The sequence below is a fragment of the Pteropus vampyrus genome, unplaced genomic scaffold, assembly GCF_000151845.1.
Source record: "Pteropus vampyrus isolate Shadow unplaced genomic scaffold, Pvam_2.0 Scaffold125, whole genome shotgun sequence".
NCBI lineage: Eukaryota > Metazoa > Chordata > Mammalia > Chiroptera > Pteropodidae > Pteropus > Pteropus vampyrus.
In genome coordinates, this window is record NW_011888906.1 from 1,501,165 (window position 1) to 1,523,453 (window position 22,289).

Below are 22,289 nucleotides of genomic sequence, written 5' to 3' on the forward strand. Positions count from 1 at the left end.
AGTGACCAAGGGGTCTCTGATAAGCTTCTATGAAGCTGTGTTCCCCATGTTATTGGTGTGTTAAAAGGTGCAACTCTGGGCTCACATTGCTCATTGTTAGGGGCTGATACATTTAAGTAGTTTCTTCATGAATCAGGCAGCTTAGGTATTTCTCTCCTCTTGGCATTGATAGATGAGCAAAAGGAAGCCATTTAGACGGCGCTATATAGGGCCCTGGCCCACACGGTGAATGATTTCCAATGCCTGGTTTAATTTATTTTTAAATGAAATTTGTTATTGATTCTGGATTAAAAGGACAAATCTTATGGCTGTTACCACTGACAGAGCCATGGTGCTCAAGTGACACTTTTCGAAAAGGGGAGGGAGGGTGGCCTCCCTGAGTCAAGGGGAGGAGGGGTAGAGACTCTCCAGGGAGTTTGAGTCCGAGGTAGAGGACAGCACAAGATTCCCTGTGTGGTGTGTGTGGGGAACTTTAAAAAAATCATCTTTCCTGACTGAAATACTTGACACGATGTTTACCTTCTGAGTCATGTAGTGGAAATAGCAGTGATATTTGCCTCCTGACATCCATGTGACCACTAGATGCTTGTTTAATTGCCTCCAGAGATGGGAAGCTTACTATCTCCTGGAGCATTTCCCAAGTGAAATGAGTGACAAGAGTTACCGACTCTGGTGAATTCCAAAAGACTGTTTCCTGGGATAGTCTTTGTTTACCTCCTGCCTCCACTAGGTTCCCAGCTTCCACAATGCCAGCACTTGGCACTTGGATCAGTGAAGCAGAAAAGAGACAGAACTACACGGGGGAGGAATATGGGCTGAGGCTTCATCCTTTCACATCCAGCCTCTGCCTCGCCTAATTGTGCAACCTGCGTTGGATCGTGGATGTGAATGTGGTTTACAAATTGTAAAGTGTAATTTAGGTGCTATAGGAAATATAAATGGGACAATATGTATAGTGGGAGAGCCCTGAGCTGGGACACAGAGGACCTGGATCTAGTTCTGTCATGGTTGGCTATGTAACTCCGAGAAATTTACTCATCCTCTCTGGATCTTAATTTTCTAAGCTGCAGAGAGGGTAGGTTTAACTAGATGTGCTTAGGTATTATGCTTAAAAACATGGGCTCTGTAATCAAACATATCACAGCTCTACAACTGTCTTGCTGTGTGATATCGGGCAAGATACTTAACTTCTCTGACATCTGTTTCTTTATCTATAAATAATAATAAGACTGATAATAATAATAGCCACCATGTATCATATATTTACTATGGGCTAGGTACTTTCCATGTAACGAGTCATTTCATCCTCACAATAATCTTGTGACGGAGGTATTATTATCTCTATTTTACAGATGAGAAAAATTCAGACACAGAATAGCTAAGTAACTTGTCTAAGGTCACACAGCTAGCAAGTGGCAGGATTCAAAACTAGAGTCCACACTTATAACTACACTATTCTACTTGATATAGCCTGGTTGTTCTGAGGTTTAAGTGGGATAATTAAAGTTCTTAGCACAGTGCTACAGTGCTAGGTAGACAGTGATGGGCCAACAGAGGCTCAGGGACTGGGAGAAGGCAGCAGGCATTTCTTTCTGTGAAGGACTCAGGTTGGACCATAGCCAATGGGGACTCAGCTAGATAGAGGGGGAAGGCGTGCATGCAAGCAGAGGGGAAGTGCTGGGAAAGATAAGGACATATTGAAGTGAGGGCATGTTCAGAGAGAGAACATGAAGGGAGTTGTGCCTGGAGCGGAAAGTATGTTCAGGAGGTGAGGCTGGGACCTTGACTGCAAACTAGAGAAGTCAGAATTTCTCTAATAAACAAGGCCATTGGAAGGTTTTGAGCAGAGCCATTATAGCATGAGCCTTTTTAAAGTCATAAAATCCCTGGAGGTCTGTCCTTGAAGGAACCTTAGAGGTTACTGGGTTTAATGCTGTCCCAGACTCTGAAGAGAAAGGACTCCTGAAGGTCAGCCGGTGGGTTAGTGGCAGAGCAGCAATGTGCTGCTGTCCCACACTGACCTCCTTCTTCTGCAGCCCCCAAGCAGAGTCTCTTGTTTTCTCTTCTCTCTTCTAATCTCTTCTCTCTCCCTGTCCTCTTGCCCCTCCCTCCAACATGTGGTTTAAGAGGAGAAAGCCCGGTTCTGCCATTACATTCTCCTGGAGAGTCTGCAGACTGGGAATGAAGGAGTCCTGGGTTTCAGTCTTGAAGGTTCTGTTTCTTCTTCTTTATAATGGAGGAAACGGAGCCCATTTCATTGGGAGCAAGGCTCAAGTGAATTAATGAATGAGAAAACGCTTTTGTAGAGTTCAAAACTCCTGGCCATCCTCAGATAGCCTAAATACAACCTCTGTGAGAGAAGAAAATGAGAAGTGAGTTAATAAGGCAAAACAAACGAACAAACAAGCAAATAAACAAACAAACAAAACCTGCTCCTTTCTCCCGTGAATGTAGGCTTAAGGAGCTGGGAGGACGGCGGGGGTCTGTCCGTGGTGCTGAAGCAGCGCGGCGCCGCCGGTCCTGCGAGGTCTGTCAGTTGTGTTGAAACACAGTAGTTGTAAATGCGCGATACTTCAGAGGCTGACCAGGTTTGAATGAACTGGATTGTTGCTGGTGTCTACAGGCCCCATCCGATGTGCTGCTTGCCATAATATTGGAAAGGGGAGTGCGAGGATAGAGTAACAACAGAGGGGCGAGGGCTGTCCCTCGGACTCTAACTCCATTCTCAAAATCGAGGTGCTGTCCACAATGCTGTTCATAGGATCTACGTGTGATCTGGAGTGAGGAGCGGGCCATCTGCAGTGCTGACAGCCATCCAGAGTGAGGAAATCGGAAGCTCCGTCCACGGTGCTGGATCCTCGCATCTAATAGTCAGCCGAGGCTCCCTCAGTGTGCCGCAAGGCTGGTTGTCCGGGCTGACGCTGTCCTCCTCTGTGATGCTGAAACCGCCGCGGACAGGGCCGTGTCAGAAACGAGGCCTGGAAAATGGCAAGAGTTGAGAAGGAAAGTCCTTGCCCAGGAGTCAGGGACCTCGTCCCAGATTCACTCTGGGACTTCAGAGAAGCTACTTCTCTAATTTAATGTGCTTCCTCGTCTTTTAAATGGGGCCACAGTCATTCACAGCCACGGGCACACGCAGCGCCACACTCATTGCTTTCTCACACTCATACTCCCACCCTTGCACATCTCCAGACACCCTCTCAGATCCCCCTCCTCACTCATAAGCACTCACATTTATGTCCACTATGCACACATATCAGACACTACGCTGGTGGGCTCACACCCTGCCAGCTGGCATCCAGGCTCAAACACTCTGCACAACTCTTGCCTGCCTGCCCGCCTGCAGACATACTGGCAAATACACACATGCGCGCGCGTGCACATTCACACTGGGAACACGCTTTGCTTGCCCACTTCTCCCTGCCCATCTGCCTTTCTCCTTTATGAGTTTAACCCAACAACTACCTGTGTCCCCTCCCTCTCTGCACCTGCCCTTATGCCGCTCTTGTGTCTGTACTGGCGGTCTGTCCCAACAGCCCCAGTAAAACGGTCAGGGAAGGAATCGGAGAATCTAGTTGGATTCCTGCTCTTGGGAAACGAAAGTGGCTTTGTTACCTGCCTGCTCACTCCCGCCCCTCCCCAACATTCTATTTAGGCCCATTGGTCCGAGGAAGGGAGCCCTACAGTCCAGAAGGGGGCGATCCAATCCACTGTGCTGGGGCCGGCATTTCTAAATTAGAAGGAGCCCCAGAAACTGGCCTGCCTCGCTCCCACTACGCAGATACAAAAACTGAGTCCCAAAGAGGGAAACGACAATAATAACTATCGAGTTCCTGCCACGAGGGCGGCATTGTGCTAAGGACTTCACACACCAGATTTCATAAATCCCCACCACGACCCCTGGAGGTAGCTATGATTCCCATTTCCCAGATGAAGACCATGACGGTCAGACAAGAGTAGAGAAACCCGGACACGATCACATAGAAAGCCAAAGGCTGCGGCAGGGCTAAAACCAGGTCTCCTGCGCCCTAGCCCTGGTTCCTACCATACCTCGCCGTCACCTCCACCCTCATCTGCCCCCTGACCCAGGCACCGCCCTGCTAGCAAAGTTGAGGAGTCCAGTCCCTCTCAGCGCGCCGGGTCTTGAGGCAGGTGGATTAGTTTTCTTTCTTATCCCGCTGGATAGTATTTGTCTCCGAAGCCAGTTGCGTTATGCTTTGCCGGAACCGGGTCCCTGGGGTGGCGTCTTCCACCCCATCCCGCCCCCTACCTGCGCTCCCGGGAGGGGGAAGTCGCGGGTACCGCTTTAAAAATCCCAGCCTGAGCAAAACTTTGATGATAAATCAAGCGGCAGATCCTTCCGCCACCGCCTCCTCCGGGCGGGCGGGAGGGAGCGGGAGGGAGGGGTGCGGCGGCCGCGCGAGCGGAGTGGCCTTCCGCGGAAGGGAAGAGTCCCGCAGTCGGAGGCGGCCGGCTGGGCGTGCGCTCGCTACCCGCAGCCAGGGCTGGGCCGGAGCCAGGCGAAGGCTGGGGCCGGGTCGGGCAGGGTACAGCGGGCGAGGGGCAGCGGTCGCAGCTGGGCAGCCAGGCCGCACCGGGCAGGGGACGGCAGGCGCGGGGTCTGCGGTCTCCTGAGCCCCGATGTGAGGCGGCGGCGCCCCCGGCCCGAGCGCGCACTATGGGGGCTCCGCTCGCGGTGGCGCTGGGCGCCCTCCACTACCTGGCACTTTTCCTGCAACTCGGCGGCGCCACGAGGCCCGCCGGCCACGCGCCTTGGGACAACCACGTCTCCGGCCATGGTGAGTTCGGTCACCGCCCCCGCGGACTTCCCCATCAAACCCCACCCGGGGCTGCACCGCTCCAACTTGGCAGTCCCCGGGCTCGAACCCGCGGTGGTCGGGACGGGAGTCCCTGGGCGCCCCCTGCCGGGTCCACGGATCCGCCCTGGCAACCTGACTACCCCTGCGGAGGAGGGGGCACCCCGGATCTGGCTATCGCGGAAAGCCCACTCCCTCCCCCCACACCCACTCTTACAGATACACACACCTCTACAACCACCACACAGACATTCACAGCCACGGGCACACTCAGAGTCACACTCACTGCTTTCTCACACTCAACTCCTACCCTCACCATCTCCAGCACCTTCCCAGATCCCTCTCCTCACCCCTAAGCACTCACACTTATGCTCACTGCACACACATATCAGACGCTACGGCTGGTAGGCTCACACCCTGCCAGCTGGCATCCAGGCTCAAACACTCTGCACAACTCTTGCCTGCCTGCCCGCCTGCAGACATACTGGCAAGTACACACACGCGCGTGCGTACACACACACACACACACACACACACACGCACACTTGTGAACACACTTTGTTCACCCACCTCTCCCCGCCCATCTGCCTTTCTCCTTTATGGATTTAAGTCCACAACTACTCCTCCTCTCCCTCTCCACACCTGCCCCTTATGCCACTGGGGAACCTGGGGGACAGAAGACCCTGTATCTTGAGAACCGGTAGCTGAGGCTGCAGCCGCCCGGTGAGGTGGGTGTATCTCAGGATAGGAGGCTTGGCGGGAGCCTCTTGCAGACAGTGGAATAGTTGGGCTGGCTGCTTCCCGCCAGAGGCATGGGAAGGGGGAAGGATACCAGACGCTTTTGTCTGCCTCTGGGGTAGGCAGGAAGCCCCTGCCATCCCTCTATAGGGAAGCAGCACTTATCCTCACCCTTAGCCTCAGAGGACTGAAATGTGAGAAATCTCAACTCCAACCACCATGGGAACCGGGGAGCAAGCATTCCCAGTACTGGTTGCCTAAGTGTCAGAGCTCCTTCTAGCCCCAGAGGAGTCTAAGTTGGCAGCAGAGTTGGATCTGAGGCTGGCAGCTGTGGGGGCTCCCCTGTCCCCTGTGAGCCAGGCTCCTGTGTGGGGACCAGGGCATAGATGAAAACGAAGACCCTTCCTCTATCCGTCTCTTCCCTGCAGGGGCTCCCAATCTGGTGGGGGAAGCTGCAGCACCAGAGCTGGGTACCGTATGCCCAGGGCTGGGGGGAGGTTTGCACAAAGAACAGAGAACTGGGTGATTTATTCTCGTGGGAAAGAGTAAGCGCTGGGGCCGAGTCAGGGGTGAGGGGATAGATAATCAGAGAAAGCTTTGCTGGGGTGTGACACATGAGTGGGATTGCTCCAGGGGTAGGGGGTTTCCGAAGCTCTTCTCAGGGGTGTCTGCTTTTTGAGAACCATGATTCCCTGCACCCTTCTGCTTTACCACGTTTGATAGTAACTACTCTGTGTATCATTTGTGCACCCTTCATATCCCCCATCTAATGTCTACTGCCCCGGTTGGAGCGGTGGTAAATAGAAGAAGGGCTATTCTGATCCTCGATTTACAGATGGAGAAATCAAGGCTCAGAGAAGAAAAGGGACTTGCCCAAGGTCACACAGTGAGTGAGTGGCTGAGCCGCGACTGGCCTCAGGGTCTGCGGGAAAAGACAGCGCTTATTCCAGGACATCCATCTCCCTGTCAGATTCTCTCCGATTCGGGGGAAACTGGGAATTCCTCCTTTCGCTTCCCTCCTTGCTCCGCTCAGTTCCTTGGCATGGTTGAAACTTGCTCTGGGAGAATTTTCCAAAAAAGGGCTTTCCCGAGTTTGCAGTCCCGAGAGATACAAGGGCTGGGGCTCGGAATAGTTTACAATCATCTATCCCTGGAGCGCCAGACCCCAAGGATTTGGGTGCCACCCTCATTCTTGAGTCCCCGAGGTAGTCTTTTATAGGGGAGCAGGGTTTGCCCTTTGTGTGACAGTCTCCACCTGCCCTCTGCTGCCAGGTGTGCTTAGGGGCACAGCTCTGTCCCACCAACTATAATGTCCCCTCTGAACCCTGGAGAGGTCCAGCTACTGGGCCCAGAGGAGGGGCTAGATGGAAAGGACACAGCACTGGCTGCTGGGGAACCTGGCTTCTCACCAACCGCCTGTGTGGCTCTGGGCAAGTGGGTCATGCCTCTGGGGTTCCTTTTGTCCCTTAGGAAATGAGGAGGCTGGGCTACTCGGCAGGGGTCAGACTGTCTTCTCCCAACATCGTAAGGTTCAAAGTAGTGGCTGCCTAGGAGCCCCCATGGATGCCGCTCTGCCAGGCCAAGCGCCCGCCACCACAGGAAGGGTTTGGAGCCACTCACTTAATCACAAAAAGAAACTGTTATTAATGATAGTGAGACGCGGCGAATAAGTGGGTCATGTCTAATAAGCCATTTGTGTTCAGGAGGAGAATACCAATTTGATAAAAGCTGTGTGTGCTGAAAAAGCCCAGAAATTGCTGTTTAGCAGATTGGAGCCTGATCGTTTCATTATTCCTAGGCTCTGTGTGTCCTCAGCTGATTCAGGAAATGTGGCTGGGTTAGGAAGGTGTCTCCATGTCTTGGGTGAGGGGGCGGGCTGGAAGCACGGGATCCCAGAGAGAGCCCCACTGACTCCAACCGCTTGCTGACTGCTCACCTCTCCAGCTTCATCAGAGCCAAGCCCAGCCGCCAGGCTAATGCTTTCCGCCTGCCTGCCCCAGGGCTTGTCACAGGGAGAGCCTGGTCAGATGGGTCTGCAAGGACATCTGTCTTGCTTCCCATCTCCTTGCTACCTCTCCTCAGCCCACTTCGAAGAGGGATTTTTAAAGGCACGAGGAAGGAATGGGGAATGAATGGTGCATGCCTCTTAGGGAGGCATCAGGAATTAGGAGACTGGGGTAGTGACAGTCAGTGTCTGCTCCTGATAGGTATTCAATAAATAGCAGCTATTTTGATTTTTCCTTATCAGAAAGGGTTAACTCATTGCCATGAGCACAGTAGGGGTAGGAGGAAAGGGAACTGACATTTGTGAAATGCCTGCTGTGTGGTAGGTGCTGCCAAGCTCTGCCGGTGTTAACTCACTAAAGCTGACATTATTCATGTAAGGCCGATGCTGAACAAAAGTTCAGAGAGGGCCAATGACTTGCCCAAGGTCACTGAGTCTGTCCTGAGAGCTGGAAAGCTGCGCCTAGAATGAAGTTGTGTCTGGCAGTTCTGGGCCTGCTTCCTCCAGGACTGCCTTGAGGCAGGCTTGGCAGGTCATGTGAGGAGACATCTTCCCTGCAGAGCTCCATCCAAGCGCACTCCCTGCCAGTTCCCCAAAGAACGGTAAAGCAATGGGTTCCACCAAGAAGAACCAGCTGCTCAGAAAGGTGACAGGATCTTGCCAAGGCCATGTACAAGCTAGAAAAAGTCAATTGGGCTGGACTTCTTGTCCAGTACTCTTTCCAGATCTTGTCTCAGGTAGTGGCCCAGAAGGCAGGATCTTTGCAAGGACCTTTGCAGATTCCCTGCTTTGGAATCACCCAGAGAGTTTATTAAATGCAGATCCCAGGGTCTCCCCAGACCCATTGGCCAAAATGATTGTTGATGGAACGCTGGAATCTGCATTTTAATAAACTTCCCAGATGATTCTCCTGCAGCCCGGAGTTTGGAAGCTACTGCCTTAAGTATTCACCCATACCTGATGAGACATACAGGGATGGGAAAGTGTCTGGTGCCGGGGCCTGCTGGTTTGGTCTGGTTTTGCAAGAGAGGGATAGAGGTCCAGGCTGGAGCAGGTATGCAGACTCTGAGAGGAGCCCCAGGAAGCCTTACACTGCAACAAACATCCATCCTCCCACCCTGCCCTGCCACACACACACACACACACACACACACACACACACACACACACACACCTCTAGGCCAGTACCTTCAATTATTAATACACCCCAGTGCAGACAAAGATCCTGGCGTGGCCCGGTGCTTTGTCCATTGAGTGAATCAGTGTCTTGAGGTTCTTTCTGTTGCCAGGAGGGAGCAGCGGGGTGCTGGGGGAGGGGAGGAGGGGGTGGGGGACTGCTGTGCTGGGCCATTTGACAAACAGCCTGTGCACTGAAAAATGACTCTGGCTTTCTTGTGTTCCTTACCGAACTGTTGGTATTTTACCATCAATAAGCTGGCTAGTTTGGTGGCTGGAAGATGGAGCGAATTGAGTGCTGTCTTCCAAAGGTTATGATGTTAAAAATGTGTCCACCGTTGTCTCGGGTGTTGGCGATTATTTTATCAATTACACCCGTAAACACTCAGCTTTGGGCTGAGGGTTTACAGGCCTCCTGTGGGGAATTGGCCCTCACAAACGGTTTTCCGCAAGTCCTTCATGCCAGTTGGTTTTGACATCTTGCCTATCAGTGGCTCCTTCAGCCTTTCCCAAAGCAAGGGGAGCTGCGAGCCACCAGCAGGATGGGGAATGTGGCTCATCCCCATGGCGACAGCAGGGGTGTTGAGGGAAATCTCCTAGTGACAAACAAGTGGGCAAGGTCAGGGTTGCCAGAGAGAGTGGTCCCTTCCAACCTACCAGCCGCTGAGGCAGGCGGTGGAGCACTTGGAATCAGTCACCAAGGCTCAGGCCCAGCCAGCAAGGCCTCCCGAACCACCTTCCTCAACCTCTTTCACAGAGAGGGAGACGAAGGCCGTGGGCAAGGGAGCATTTGCCCCAAACTGTCTAGGAGGTATTTGGATTTGGAATTAAGTCTTATCCATAAACAGGGAGAGAAATATATGGAAGGAAATGTTTATTGAGTGTCTTGCCAGGGCCTTAAATGGCATCATCTCATTTGATCCCCAGAAGAACCCTAAGAGGAATGGACTTTCTCTGGCAGGGAGGTTAAAAGGTTTGCCCAAGGTCACACACCTAGCATGTGTAGGAGTCATGATTCGAACCCAAGAATGTGGCTCCAAGGCCCATGCTCACCGTGCTGTTGAGACCCAGAGAAGAGGAGGAGAGGTGGAAGGAGTATGGTGACCTCCACATTCCACACTGGGGGCATTTGGGGGGCAGCGGAAGTGGCAAACCCAGACCAGAACACTGTCTCAGTGACGTTCTGACTGCCCTTGGAGGTTGAGAAAATCAAATGGGTAGGAAGATGGGGTACGTGGTGTGAACAGTGGCGTAAGTGCCCCCATGAGGGGTAAGTGTCAGAAAGAAGGGAAAAGCGATGGCATGAAGCAAGCCCACCTCCTGGTGCTTGGCCATGACCTTGGACTTAGGGACAGAACCAGCTGTTGATGGCGTTATGGGAAGAGTCAGCCTCAAAGAGAGTCTGGGGTGAGCTGGGCACACAGAGGCGGCATCTGGGCACTCTCACCTCTCCACCCCTCGTCGTAATGACTTGGGGCTCCAAGGCAGAGGTGAGTGAGAGTCCCTTGTGTCCTAGCACCCACTACAATACCCAGCACAGGGAGGTGGCAGAGAATGAACAAATGGATGGCAAGGAGAACAAGGCAGGGGTCTGAGGTTCAAATTTCTAAACTTGTGCTCATTCTAAGTTAATGTAATTTTAAACATCCACGTAATTTTAATTTCATAAGGGATCCATGTTTTTAGTAGAAAAATCACAAAATTAGAGCCCCTCCTCATCCCTACTGTCCATGGCAAGGACATCCTGGGGTGGGGAGGTTGGTTTCACCTTGCCGCAGGCTGACCCAGGCCTGGCCCCCCGGGGTGCTATGAGGTGCCGCAGCCCTGAAAGTAATGAGATTTCAGGTTGCGACGTCCTCTGCCAGACCCTGATGCGACTCCTCCATCAGAAAAAGAGGTGGTGGTCTCACTGGGAGAAGAAATCTACCCCTTTACCAGCTGGTCCCCTCCAGTACCTACTGCTGTGGAGAAGCGGGGTACGGTGGGGCTGCTGCTCTTCCAGGTCCTCTGCCCAATGCTGTGTCCCCTTCCCTTTCTCGAAGCCAACAGAGAATTCTCTGGGACTCGGCTCCACGATCCCCAGTTGAAACCTCCTTCAAGACTCCCCAGGGCCCTCAGCAAGATTGGGCAGATGATTTTAGGCAAAATCCAGACAAACTTCTTACACTTTAATAGTTATGCGTTTATTTTTATGTGGATTAGAAAAATATAAGCAGCACATCAAAACTATGATTTTACAGATATGATTGCTTAGGATGAGATTAATGTGGATATTAAAAAATAGTGGGTTAGTTAATAGGAAACTATTAAGGATGTAGTCATATGGGTGGTATGCAGGCATGACGTATGAGAATGACAGGATGCGGGCGTGCCGGCCCACAGGCGGCCCCGCCTACCTCACGCTCCCTACTCATACTGGGAACCACTGGCCAAACACAGGCTGCTGCCGTGTATTGGAAGCTTGATTATTCATTCATTCATTCATTTATTCATTCAACAAATATCGATTGAACATCAGCCATGTACCATGTTCTTAGCCACTAGGGATGTATTAATGAAGAAGAAAGACATAAGGTTCTTGCTCAGACAACTAAACCTATTTTATATATATATACACACATATATATATATATATATGTGTGTATATATATATATATATATATACACACATACGCATACATATATATGTATGTATATATACACATATATATATGTGTGTATATATATATATAAATTGTGCTAAGAGTTAAGAAGCAGGGATGACATTCAGCCCAGAGAAGGGCACTTACCCACTACCCTGGACAGTGAGGGTGTCCAGTAGTGAACTGCCCATCACAGAAGGTATGCAAGTTGGACCCCACCAGTTATTAGCTAGAGATGTTATAGAGGAGATTCCTGCTTTATTTCCCAAAAGAGCATAAATCAGTGAAGTGGACAGAAGCCAGAACACAGTGGGTGGTTAATAAAGATCTGTTGCACAGCAATTTAGCGATGGTGCTGGGACAAGGGACAAGGGCCCAGGTGGGTGGAGCTCCCAAATCGAGGATGCCTGGCCTCACACAAGGGACATGGCAGGGGTGGGGCCCTTTGCTGTCCCCTGTGTTGAGGGGAAGGGGCAGTGACTCCTTTGTGACTTCACTTCAGCTCTGAGTTGAAAGTGCCAGAGTTGGGGTAGCAGAAAGGGTTTTTATCTAGTCTACCTCCACCTCTACCTTCGGGGTGGCCTGGCAGGTCCCTTCCCCTCTCTGGGCTTCACTGTCCCCACCTGAACGATGCCAAGTTTGCCTAAGCTTTAAGCACCTAGAATTCTTCCATCCGTATCCTCCTAAGCCCTAGCCTTTGTCCTCCACTCGGCAGGTGAGGATGGAGTCGATGGTGGTGTGGAAGTCCATGCAGCACGTGGTGCTTTGCTCTCAGTGGCCTTCAGGGGTCTGTGAACTGAAACACCAGCCAGTGCTCATCGAGTGTTTTCTCCGTGCCTACCACTTCCACTCCCTCCTCCTCTTTCATCCTCATGCTCCCCGTGAGGAGGGTGCTCCCATTTTACGGACAAGGACACTGAGGCTTAGCGGGGGTGATGTGACTTGCCCAAGGACGCACGGATGTCGCATGGTAAAACCAGGCTTGAGCCCAGCTTGCAGGACTGCAGAACTGGAGTTCTTAACCCATTCATCTGTCCTGCTCCTGGCTGCCAAACCGGGTGGGTGTGTGGGCGGGTGCTCTGTTCCGGATCGGTGTCCTGGCCTCATCAGAGTCTCTCAGGGTCTGTGACGCCAAAATGCTGTGCAGGCTGGGTCTGGCTGAAAGAGCGTGAAAGTCTTGGCTCCTGGATCCAAGTCCAGCCCTGTCGGTGGGGAGCGGTCCGACTCGGGACAGCCAGGTGACCCTGGGTGCACCTGCCTGGGTACGCTATGAGGGGCTGGTGTTTTTGTCTAAACGAATGTCTGGAGTGTGTGTGTTTCAGTGTTTGATTGTGTGTGGTTTGAAGAGCTTTGGCGAGGTGGGAGGGAGCCTGGGTGGTCCTTTAATGTCCTGGCCTAAGGGACCAAGCTGGTTTCCTCTGCCTAGAAGCCTTTGCTTTAAAACCAGCCTCCCCGCCCCTCCAAGCTGTTGCCCTTGGGACTAGAGGCATAGAAGCTCTGGGAGCATCTGGAAGGTTAGAGCTGGAGCGGGGAGAGGGGGCCTTGCTCAGAGCTATCAATTAGAGGGGCTGGCAGTGGCCATCTGTGGCAAATGCTCTGCCTGCCCCGCTCTTTCTGGATCTTTCTCTCTCTGGGTCTCTCTCAATCAGCTCCGTCTCTGTCTCTGTCTCTTTTGCCCTCTATCTCTGTCTTTAAGTCTCTCTCCAGCTTTCTTTGTCCCTTTCTCTATGTCTGCTGTATCCCTCTCTCTTCCTCTTTTCACCTCGGTGTTCTCTTTCTTTCTGCCTCTCTGTACACACACACACACACACACACACACACACACACACACACACCCCTCTTCAGATGACATCTCCGATTACACATGCATATATTCTGTTTATCATAATGACTCCCACACAGAGCAGGCACTCGTGAAATGTCAGTTGAATGAATGAAGTGGAAAAAAGGATGAATGACCAAATGGTGAAGTTACAAGGGACACTGGAGCTTGTTTAGACGTGGTTCCTAATTATTTCGGAGGTCACAATCCTCTTGAGAATCTGATGAAAACTGGATGGTTTTCTCAGGAAAATGCCACATCGTTTTGCTTAGTTTCCGAGGGTTTGTTGAGGCCCCAAAGCCCATCTGTGGTCTTCAGGAAAAGCAGCTTTCCATTCACCGAGGAAAATGAGGCCCGGAGAGGGGCCAGGACTGGCCCCAGGACACAAGGTGAACGAGTAGCAGGCCAGGTGTGGACCTGGAGTCTTTCCCCTACCCTCGGCCCTCCCATGTGACCTGGGGCGGCCTCTGAAATGAAACTTCATTAACTTTCCCCAGCAAGTCCTTGGTGGATAAGTGTCTTCAGGGGGTGGGTGTTGGGGAGACATAAGGGATGACAGTAAACCAGAGAACAGGAAACAGGTCACGGGCAGGCGAGCCATCCCAAGGAGGTCTCTGCAGGTTCCTAGGGAGAGTGGTTGTTGTGTCCTGGTGCAGTCAGGGAAGACTTCCTGGGGGAGGTAGGCTCCTTCTCAGCCTGTGTCCAGGGACCTCCAGGGCTGAGAGGAGACTCCAGAGGCCAGTAGAGAGTCAGGCCTGACTGCCTGGGCCTGGCAGGGGCTTCATTTGGAGGGTCATGCGTATTGGTAAAGCAGGCCACAGCTGCAGCTCCAGAGGACAGGCTGCAGAGCTCGGTTTTGACCTCCAGGGCAGCAGCAGCCCTGGAAGGTTTCTGAGTGGGGAAGGCACAGGGTGTGGCTGGCGTCAGGTGGGTATGGCTGTGTGAGCAGAAAGTGGCAAGGGTAGGGAGGGAGTTCGAACTGGACTTGGGGGTTGGAGGGACCAACAGAGGAGAAGAGGCTGCTTCCTGAGGAAGGGGCTGAGTTTATGGGCTCAGAGGATGCTGGGGCTGACCTCGGTGTCCGGGGAATGATGGAAACGCAGGCGTGTGTGAGTGTGCACATGCATGTGCGTGTGTATAAGTGCACAGGCTTCCTTTCTAGCTCTTGGACACGCCAAGCTCCTTCCTCCTTAGGACCTTTTCCCAAGCAACTGCCTCCTCCTGGCAGCCTTTCTTCCCACCTCTCCTGCCCTCTGGCTCTCTCCTTCATGCTTCATGTAGCTCCTCAGAGAGGCCCATGACTTCCTGTCAGAGCCCCTTCGCGATCACCCCAGCAGACACCCCAGGCACCCATCAACATGCCCATCTTGCAGAGGAGAAAACCGAGGCTTAGTGAGGTACAGTGGGCCAGGGGCCCCACCCCTAGTTCAGTGCAAGGGAGCAGAGCCCAAACTTTGTTTTCCCCCAGCCTGGCATGTTAAGGGTGTCTCTTGGGGTTGGGGGTCTTGACTGAACCCCCCTTTCTTAGAACCTTTGGGCTTGGTTCCCGGCTGAGCGTGGGGAAGGCGAGAGCAGTCGGCAGGGTGTCTGTTTTGCTTTGTGAGGTTTTAAAAAAATTATTTCCTGCCTCGGAGGCGGCAGCAATTACGGGCTAGCTCGCTGGGGAGCTGTTTGCTGGCTGTCATCGGCCCCGGGAAAGGGTCCCTAATGGAGGCCCAGCGGCGGCCAGAGCACATGGTAGTGGAAATAGTGCTCAAAACAAAGCAGCACTAATGGTCTTGGGCAGGCAGAGGAGAGGGAGGGGAGGGCGGGCTGGCTGTCAGCTGATGGGGAGGCCTCTGGTGCAGGGGCCCTGAGACTCACCGGCTGGTCTCCTTATGCCCTCCCCAGAGACCTCAGCAGTGGTCCCTGAGCTCCAGCTAGGTGCTGGGTGCCCGAGCCACATCCTGGCTCTGTTGCTGTCTATTCAATCCTCTCCCGGGCAGAGGGAACAGTAAGTGCAAAGGCCCTGGGAAGGGGCAGAACCCCTTTAGCTAGGGATTCTCTGGTTCTAGAATAGTCCTGGTGTTTGAAAAGGCCAGGCCAGGCTAGCCTGGAAAAGGAAGGTGGGGGCCTTAGGGAGAGAATAGCTGGAGCAAGACCACCTGGGGAGACGGCATGGATAGCGGCCCGATTCATCTCCATCATGATAACGCTCCATGGAACCCACTGTGTGCCAGACATTTGCAGGTATGTACGATGGCGCTGAGTCCCATTTTAAAGATGAGGAAACTGAGGTTCAGAGATTGGACCACCCCAAGGCAGTGCAAGTGAGGTTCAAAATCCGGTCATTCCAGAACCCACTTATTTACTGCTGCAATCTTGGGTTTCCCAAACACAAAGGGTGGGGCCGGGGATTGGGGGGCCGGGTTCAATCCAGGCCAGGTGCTGTGGGGGAGGGGTGGCAGGACCAGTCCGTTCTCTGCCCCTGCCTGCTGTGCGACCACCTGTGCTCTGGAGCATCCCTGGGGTCTGTCTCAGTTTCTCCCCGCCTCTTGGTCTCTGCCCCTGGTTTTAAGATGCCCTCATCTCCGCTTCTCCCCTTCTACTCTGTTCTCCATGGCCCCGGCACCCCCTGGCTCCACCCCGGGTGCCTCCCCACATCTCTCAATTTTCTTTCTCTTTCTCAGTGAATCTGGGGATGCTGCTTTCTGGGGTTCTGGGGCACCCACTCATCCCCGTGGCTGACGCAACCTCCTTTGGCTTCCTCCATTCACCCCTCTCTGCCTCTGGCAGGCAGCCAGGATGCGTACATGCCTGGACTTTGGGATCAAGACACTCTTGGGTTCAAATTCTGGCCCCCACTCAACTCTGAGCCTCACTAGCCATTGGTGCAATGGCCTTTCTCTGCGGGCTTTGCAGGGTGGGCCAGTGAAGACGAAGAGAAATTCCTGGTTGCTTTCTCCTGTCCTCGGCTCCCCCACCCTGGTCCCTACCTTGTCCCTGACTCCCTGCACATCCCCACACCTGCCTCGCTCCCTCCCAAACCCTGTGGCCCAGGAGTGTGGGAAGAGGAGGCGGGAATTCCACTGGGGAAACCTGCTCAACTCCCACACTCCTGCAAGTGCCAGAATGTTTTCGCTTTCCTTAAATCTCCCCAGATCTGTAATTCTGCTGCTGTCTCCCTCGATATGTGCTGCTGGCCTTGGGAGGCACCCTGCCCCCAGCCTCAGCCCCAGCACTGCCCTCCTGGCTGTGTCAGTGTTGCCGGGCAGGGGACCCGGGCAAGTCTCCACCCTCTCTGTGCCTCAGTTTCCCCATCTGGAAGAAGAGGAGAATGATAGTGGTTATTCCCCAGGTGGTTTGGGGGGTTTGGTGAAATATTTTCTTTTATTAAATAAACACCTCTATAAAAGGGATGAAATCTGATTTGTACTATAATGTGGATGAACCCTGAAAACATTATGCTAAGTGAAAAAAGCCAGTCCCAAAAGACCACATGTTATGTGCTTCCATTTATGTGAAATATCCAGCGGAAGCAAACCCACGGAGGCCGGGGGCAGACTGGTGGTTGCCAGGGGCTGGAGTGTGACTGCTTGATGAGAACAGGGTTTCCTGTTGGGGTGTTGAAAATGCTCTGGGACTAGGTAGAGGCAGTGGTTGCACAGCATTGTGAATGCACTAAATTCCACTGATTTGTTCACTCTAAAATGGTGAATTATATGTTATGTGAATTTCACTTCGATTAAAACTAACTACATATAAAGGAGACACCTCTGTAGCACATACCGTGTGCCAGGCACTCCACTATCTAAATGTTAATGCATTTAACCCTAACAACAACTCTTTCAGGTAGTCGTTGCTATCGTCCCCATTATATAGATGAGGAAACTGAGGGACAGCGTCGCCAGGCACTTAGCAAATAGTAAATGCTCAAAAATGCTAGCTATTTTAATTTTTACTGGCTGGGGCAGCCCCCCATTCCAAATCGGCTGGGGCTGGGCAGGGGCCCCACCTGGGTGAATGTGCTCGTGTGTGTCTAAAACTCACTAGGGACTGGGTACCACCAGGTAACAGCAGGTTTTGAGGCTCCACTGCGTTCTGCACCCTGAAACAGGCTCTTCACCTGCATTAATTCGTTTAATCCTTGGCATAAGCCTTTAAGCCATGACATGTGGGAATCGAAGCTCAGAGAAGTAAAGCAACTCACGCAAAGCCACACAGCAAGCCAGGGCAGAGCTGCAACCCGCATCCTCACCTGTAAATCCAGGCCACCCCTCCTCCCAGTCCTGCCCCTTCTTCCCGGCCCCTTCCCCCTTTAGCCCACATGTCAACATTCTTGTGCACAGAGCATGGTCCGAGGACCCTGAAGCTGCAGAGATGGACAAGGCCTTGGATTGCATGGAACAGGAGGCCCTTGACTTGGGGGGATTCACCCCACGCAAGAAGCAAACAGCTCCCCACCAGAGCCAACGTTTCTTTGATGTCTCCTATTTCTTTCAAAAATTCATAAATTCTGTATTCTATTCCATAATATATTCATGTTTGTTTTAAGACAAAGATGATGTTCTTTCCCCATTTTGGGGAGAGACATCAATGCCTCGGGATGTTTCTTCCCCGGTGTGTGCAGCACAGACCATAAGGGAGTCTTTCATTCCTTTCATTGTTCGTGTGTTCCACGAGCACACATTTGGACCTCCTTGCTCCTGAAATTGGTGTTAGTCCTCACCACATGCCAGGCACGGGGAACCTTACACTGAATCAGACAGGATGCGGCACCATCGGCTGGACTGGAAGAATTGGTAGGATTCTGGTAGGTGATTGGTGGGGAAAGCTTTTCAGTATATGGGCAGCGCCAGCAAGGTCTTGGAGGTGAGACTGGGCCAGTGGCCAAGGAAGCCAGAACTGGTGATGGTGGTGAAGGTGGCCACCTACCTTTAGCAAGACCTGCATCCCAAGCCCCTTTTCATCAAGAAAAAAGTCTCTGCTTGGTGCTGCTCTGAATTTAATGCCCTAACTCTTGCCAGTGTCCCTCGTTAATGAGAGAAAATGGAGATTGAGGCTCGTAGCCTTCAGCAAGCAACCTTCCCTGGTTAGAATTTACGAACACTGTTGGTTTTGATAGTGTTTATTTTTACAGTTACCCTCTATTTATGGCAAGTGATGCCGATTTTCCATTTATGACAGTAATAAAAGTCTCCTTTTAAGCTGAACTTTTTTTAAGTAAAAAGGAAAAGATGTTTTGAAAATAAATATCAAGTAAATTATAGTACAGGTGGTACAGGGATTCTGCAGAAATGGTGAAGGTGGTCCCCAAAAGGTTGGACTTCGAAAACCCTCTCTTTGGTGTACCCTTTCCTGTTCTGAGCTCCCCCTGACTGTGCAAATCCCACTTAGCCTTCAAGCATGCCCCCTCCTCCTAGAAGCCTTCCCTGACTCCCCAGGCGTGCATAGGCCAGCCTTTTCTTCTCCTAGCACGGGCACCTTGCACGGCTATGTGAACAACTGTACATGGTGATTCAGGCTCAGTTTCGGCTGTTCTTGGTCCATATGACAGTCACTGGTCTGTGTGTCTCTCCTGTGGACTGTGGGTCCCTTGAGGACCAGGGCCTGGTCCAGACATCTTGGGAAGCCCAGCACAGAGCCTGGCCCAGAATAGGGGTCTGTGATGGCCGATCTCTCTCATTCTTTCTGCATGCCAAGGCCAGCACGTGCCCACTAAGGACACTGCAACTTCTTAAGCTTTTGTACAAAATGCTTTTCTCTCCACTTGTTAAGAGAAAAACCTGGCCACTCCAAGATAAAATGACCTTTCATCCACTCACACCTTGATCCCTCTTGCTACAGGCAGCCTGCCAAAAGCCAGGGGCTGCCCAGGGGGAAACCAAGAGAACCCTTGGGGCCTCCCCTGGGCCCATCCCAGGGCAGTCACGCTGCATTCACCCTTGGGGAGGAGGGGGCTCTGTCTGTTGCCTGCCGGGCTCCCTCTAGGCAACCAGCCTTCTCAGCCCCCATGGGCTTTTGCACCCCACTTCTCTAGGTTCTCCTGTAATGGACATTTTACATCTGATTTGGGGAGTGCAGTGAGATTCACAGGGGAGGCAGGGCTTCATTAAACCTCCCTCTGTAGTCCTTTCTCCCTGTCCTGTCCCCCAGCTGAGAGTTTCGGTGGCCACGGGCCTTCCTGACCCCATGCCACACACCCTTCCATCCCCAGCACCCAGCCAAGCTAGGCACAGAGCAGGCTCTCTGGAAATGGCTCCCAGAGCCACACTTTTTAACACTGAAAGGGGAGCAGGAGCTTAGAGAGGACTCAAGTTTTGGTTGGGAAACTTTATAGTCAGCCTTGGGATTGAAGTCTGACTTTGTCCATTTATGCTGTGTGACCACAGGCACCAACACCCCTCCTCTGAGCTTTGGTACTTCCTTCTGTGAAATGGGGCTGTCAAAGAATAGTACTACCTCATCGAGTCTTTGTGAGGATGAAATGCGGTCCCGTGTACAGTGCCTAGCACATAGGTAGGGTTTCCTTCCTTCAACACCAGAGCAGAGGACTAGCCCTGATGGCCCCTAGGTTCTCTGAGCCTCAGGTTCTCCACCTGTAATACAGGCACAATGATCCCTGCTCCACAGGGTCGCTATGAGGATTTTGTGGGCTCAGGCACATCAACTTTCTGGCTCATCGTGAGCCTCCGATCAGAAGGACAATCCCACAGGGCTGATGGGGCTGGTCCGTGGGCCTCAAGGTTAGGGGTTGGAGGTAGCTGCTGGTGAAGCAGCCACGGCCCTTCTTGGCACTTACAACCTTTATTTATTATCCTGTTTTATTCTTGGTTGCATTTCACATGATAATTTTATGGGCCTTCTCGAGGAGCTGCCAGCTTGCATGTCAGTTTGGCTAGGCATCCCCTCAGCTGGGCCCATATGAGCCAGGCTGGGCCTGGGTGCCAGTGTTCATGAGGGCCAGAGGAGGGGCGGGGGAGGGAGCTGTGCTGCTGGGGCCTGACTCAGGACCTCCCTGATTGCCTGTGTCCATATGTCCGTCCCCATCCCTTCTCTTGTGGGTGCAGTCCCCCCAAAAACTCCAGTCTGGCACTTAATGTGCCCAATAAATGTTGTGTGAATGAATGACTAGATGAATGAATGAATGAATGGTGTCTTTTTGTTTGTTTTTTTCTTACAGTTTCTAACTTCAATTATCTGGTTCTTTTTTTTCCAATCTTCATTTCTTACTTTATTCATTCATTTATTCAGCACAGGCCTAATAGCACCTCCTACATGCCTGTTCTTTGAGGGCAGTGTAGGAGCCTTGCCCTGCGGGAGCTCCCAGGCTAGAGGAAAATACAGACACTTCAATATCTCTCATCTAACACACTCTAGTGAGGCAATGAGAGGATTCAGACACCATCAGGGTTCACCAAGGAGGGCCTGGGCTGAGGGATTAACCAAGGGGCCTGCAGGGCCACCCCGGTTCTCACTGCTCTGTCCCCTTTGCCTTTCCCTAGCTCCAGCTCCTTTAGTTCCCCTGACTAGGAGCTGTCCCTGTCACCAGTCCCTAAGGGGGGACTCATTTCAGCAAAGATCGATGAGTTGGCTGGGTCCGGTTCCTGCAGGCTTCTTGGAGGAAGCAGCCTCAAACCAGAGATTTGAAGATTGGAACAGCAGAGAGGGCTGTATAGAGGGAAAGAGGAGACTTGGGGCTGGATCATAGAGTTTGGGGTGGGGAATCTGAGCTCCGAGATGGAGGGACTTGGAGCTGGGCTGGGACAGTCTTCAGTGGACAGGCAAGCCCTGAGTGAGACCCACTGGCAGCTTGGGTGTATGTGCTGTCGGGAGCAAATGAGGAAGCAGAGGGATACAGGACGGATGGATGAGATGTCATGGGACCCGGGCATGAGTGAACTACAGATGTTGTGTCAACTGCCTAATCTAATGAAGTTACACAGAAGCATCTTTTAAAATCTTTCTGGAGAAGATAGAATTTTGAGCTAGAAGGTGAGAGAAGGTCATGTTTATTGAGCACCTACCATGTGCCAGCCATGAGGTATATATTGCCTTGTATCCTCCCTCATGTCCTCTCATTCTCTCCCTCTCTCTCTTGTTTTTTTTTTTTTTTTTCAGATGAAGGAACTGAGGCTCAGAGAGGTAGAGGGGCTTGTCCAGGTCACACAGCTAGGATTTGAACCTAGGCCTGAAAGCAAAGCCCTAGATGTTTGTGCTGAACCAGGCCTGGAAGGTTAGAAAGTAGGTCAGGGCCCTGCTCATAAAGGTGGGCAAGATCTTTTAGGTCATTCCTTGCCTTTCCCAGAAGCCAGACCCAGGGGCTCAGGCCAGGGCCACAAGCCGTTTCCTACAGATGAGGCTCTGATAACTGGGTCTGGGGTTAATTAATACATCGCTCCCCCAATTAAAAGCAAAAAGGAAGAAGATACTGAATTCAATCAAGCCCCTTTCTCCTCCTGCAGAATCTTAATTTGTGGATACCAGTTTTAATTGTCTTCCCAGTGAGCCCAGCCCTACTCGGGCCCTGGGGCTGGAGAACACAATTGCATCCTTCTCAAAAATCTATAATTATACCAGCTTCCCCAGGGACTGGCTGTGAGGAGTTACCTGGCAGGGAGGGAGGGAGGGCTCAGGGACACAGGAAGAAGTCAAAGAGGAGAGATTGATTTTATGTCCCAGACTCAGGAAGGAGGCTGACATGGGGATTAGGGGTCTGGGTGGGGGCCTGACATAGAGACTGAGGAATGAGGTGGGGTTGGGGGATGCGGAAGAGGTGCTGCAGGAGCAAGGTCTAGAAGTTACCGGCTCCTCTAGCACCAGATGCAAATGTAACTACCTACTTACTCTGTGGCCTTGGACAAGTTCTTTAACCTCTCTGAGCCTCAGCTTTCCCATCTGAAAAATGGGTTCCATAATGATCCCATGTACTCCACAGCATGACGGTGGGAGCATGAGAAAATGTATGTAAAGGGCTTGGCTTAGTACCTGGCGCAATGCAAGTACTCGATAGTTCTTAGAGTTTATTGCACCGTCATCATCAAAATTAGGATGGATCACTTCCCAGTTTCTGGTGCGGATGCGGTGTCTTCACTCACCGAGTTAGGAGA

At 52.2% G+C, this 22,289-nt stretch overlaps 1 protein-coding gene across 1 annotated transcript in view; it reads left to right on the plus strand.

The window, feature by feature from the left end:
• Positions 1-4,434: 4,434 nt before the first annotated feature.
• The window catches only part of VSTM2L (V-set and transmembrane domain containing 2 like), a 33,344-nt gene continuing 15,489 nt past the window's right edge, over positions 4,435-22,289 (plus strand). Inside the window, exon 1 of the mRNA XM_011366594.2 lies at positions 4,435-4,799. Within this exon, the coding sequence (XP_011364896.1) occupies positions 4,679-4,799 (121 nt within the window). The 5' untranslated portion in view covers positions 4,435-4,678. The remainder of the gene's footprint in view (positions 4,800-22,289) is intronic.